This window comes from Nannobrachium achirus, assembly GCF_963921795.1.
Source record: "Nannobrachium achirus genome assembly, chromosome: 17".
Classification (NCBI taxonomy): Eukaryota; Metazoa; Chordata; class Actinopteri; order Myctophiformes; family Myctophidae; genus Nannobrachium; species Nannobrachium achirus.
In genome coordinates this window covers 39,121,151-39,123,807 of record NC_137824.1, presented here as the reverse complement: position 1 = coordinate 39,123,807, position 2,657 = coordinate 39,121,151, and the positions used below count along the sequence as shown (strand labels likewise).

The following is a 2,657-nucleotide window of genomic DNA, read 5'->3' as shown; positions in this document are numbered from 1 at the left end:
GCTACACTTGATGTTATAACATAATTATTGAAGTGTACTGCATAATGTGCTTTTCAGTCACATTTTTATGCAAATGCAGGCATTGATTGATTGATTGATTATTTTAGTAGACACAAATGGAGAACAGTACAAGTATCAATACAATTGAAATGTAGTACAGTACAAGTAACACCCTGCCTAAAAGGAACACATCTCAAATAAGACCTTTTACAGTCTTTTTTTACGTTGAAAGCCCTCTGTATTTAATTCATGGACATAATAAATAGCAAGCAAAGAAAACATTCAATAATATCGCAGTTATAAAAACATTATATGTACTTTCAGTAGGCCTACTTACGGTAATGTGGGATAAAGAGTCCAAAATGTCTAAATATTTTAAAATGTTTAACAAATATTTTAAAACATTTAGTTTCCCCCTCAAAATGTATCATTTTTATTAAAAATGTATTATATGGATTATCTTTTATAATTGATTAAAATGGTCAATTGCTACACCCCTAAATGCACAATGAACTTAACTTAAACACATCAATGTATTTCCTTTTCTTTAGGGAGTGCACCATGACCTCCACACCATCATCGACTCCATTACCTACCAGTGCAGATGACTATGGCACATTTGATTATTATTATGACGATTATGATAACAGCAGTGACTTTTACATCATTACCAAACCATCACCATTGTGCATTCACCAAGCATGGTGTGTCACCCTGCTTGTGGTAAATGTGATCACTGTCCTGCTAGGGCTTTTGGGGAATGGCCTGGTCATCTGGGTTATTGGCTTCAAGATGAAGAAAAAGACAGTCACCACGAGGTGGTACCTCAGCCTGGCCGTGTCCGACTTCATCTTCTGTGCAACGGTCCCTTTCAACATCAGTCTACAAGCAACAGGATCTTGGAACTTTGGACTTTTCATGTGCAAGTTCACCTCCTTTGTTTTATTTCTCAACATGTTCAGCAGCATCTTCCTGATGCTAATTATCAGTGTTGACCGTTGTGTGGTTGTTGTGTATGGGTTTTGGGCCCAAAACAATCGCACATTGAAAAGGGCAGCAGTTGCTGTTGTTGTTGCCTGGCTCTTTTCTATGCTGCTGAGCATTCCCTCCTTAGTGGTTCGTGACGTAGTAGAGCATGATCAGGTTATGAAATGCTATAACAATTATGAAATGTTCCCATTCAGCTCCATGGGAATCCCTGTCTTTCGCTTTGTTCTAGGCTTTGTGTTTCCACTGGTGATCATCACTGTGTGTTATTCTATGATCATTGTAAGGATAAAGAACAACAGGGTCTACAGGTCTGCTATGCCCTTCAAAGTCATGACTGCCCTGATAGTCACATTTGTCATCTGTTGGCTTCCCTACCACATCTTCATTTTACTAAGCATCCACAACCACCACCACACAATTGGATTGCTGATATCAGTGGCTCTTGTACACGTAAACAGTTGCCTGCACCCGTTTCTCTATGCATTTATGGGCAAAGACATGAAGCGGAACTTGTTGAGCGCTTTCGTTTCAAAAATGGAGAATGCTTTCAGTGAAGAGAGGCCCTCTGAGTCTGAAAAAGAGGTTACATATATGTCTCACTCTCAACCCGTCTAAAAAGATGTCTTGTCCACGCCAATGATTTGCAATGCAACAAATCCGGTGCAGTATGTTGCAGAGAGAAGTCACAGTTGCAGAATTGCCCTGTTGCAGGTCGGTGGTGTTTTGAGATTCTGTTGCAAGTGGTTTCAAGTTAGTCACAACTACAGTAGCGAATCGTTGGTGTATACTGGGGTTTAGACTGCTTCTTAATTCTCAGCTTTAGTGAGAAGTGTAGGTAGATTATAGATGGATATATGGCAACTTCTCTCTCTCCTTCTGTCTTTCTCCTCCTCTCCTGTCTCTCTCCTCCTGGAATCACCCAAACTTGTGTTCAATGTGTTGCTTATTTTATTAATGAGCTGCTGCATCAAATGATATCCCCACTTTGAATGTGGCTTGAAATGTTGTAGTAGGCTGTATCTATGTATCTATCTGCGTTGTTGTTTAATGTTCTCTCATGTCTACACAATTACAAAGCACAAGAAAAAGATGAATTGTCTATAATTCCAGAGATAAACCATATCCTGCTTACATTACCTGGTGCTCAATATATGGTCTCCCGTTCCTCCATCTGCTGTCATTGAGGTAGATAAAGATAATGACACCCACTGACTGTGCTTAATGGTTGAGAAGGTGAGACCGAGGGAAACCGAAATGTTGTCTCTTGACTGCAGCCTCCTTTACCTTTTAAAGGACATATATTTATGGGGTTAAACCTGAGTCATGCCAGGTGTGTTTCAGATAGTGTATGAAATGGAAGCCTGTAGCCTACTTATATTAAGGCGTTAATAAAGTGACCTCCACCATGAATGGAGCTCATGGTCACTTTGGTCTCTGCTCTGCCCTGCAGGAGTTAATGAGCATAGTTTTCCCTGAAAATTGAGGAAACTGTCAAGCACATGAAGGATATAACATGTAAGCATGTGACACTTACATGGAATGTTACATTATTATTAGTTACTTTTTGTTTTGCTTACTTTACAACTGTCTGCATTTGCATAGGTATGCTACTTTGCAGATGGAGTACCGTTTTTATTTGTGTTCATAATATGTTTATAGGATGATGT

At 39.3% G+C, this 2,657-nt stretch overlaps 1 protein-coding gene across 1 annotated transcript; it reads left to right on the top strand.

Moving 5' to 3' along the window:
* Nucleotides 1-561: 561 nt before the first annotated feature.
* LOC308302471 (chemerin-like receptor 1) lies at nucleotides 562-1,605 on the top strand (the record flags this gene model as incomplete). Its single annotated transcript, XM_080746726.1, has 1 exon — nucleotides 562-1,605. One exon carries the CDS (start codon nucleotides 562-564, stop codon nucleotides 1,603-1,605), a length of 1,044 nt encoding a protein of 347 aa, XP_080602852.1.
* Between the last annotated feature and the right edge of the window lie 1,052 nt (nucleotides 1,606-2,657).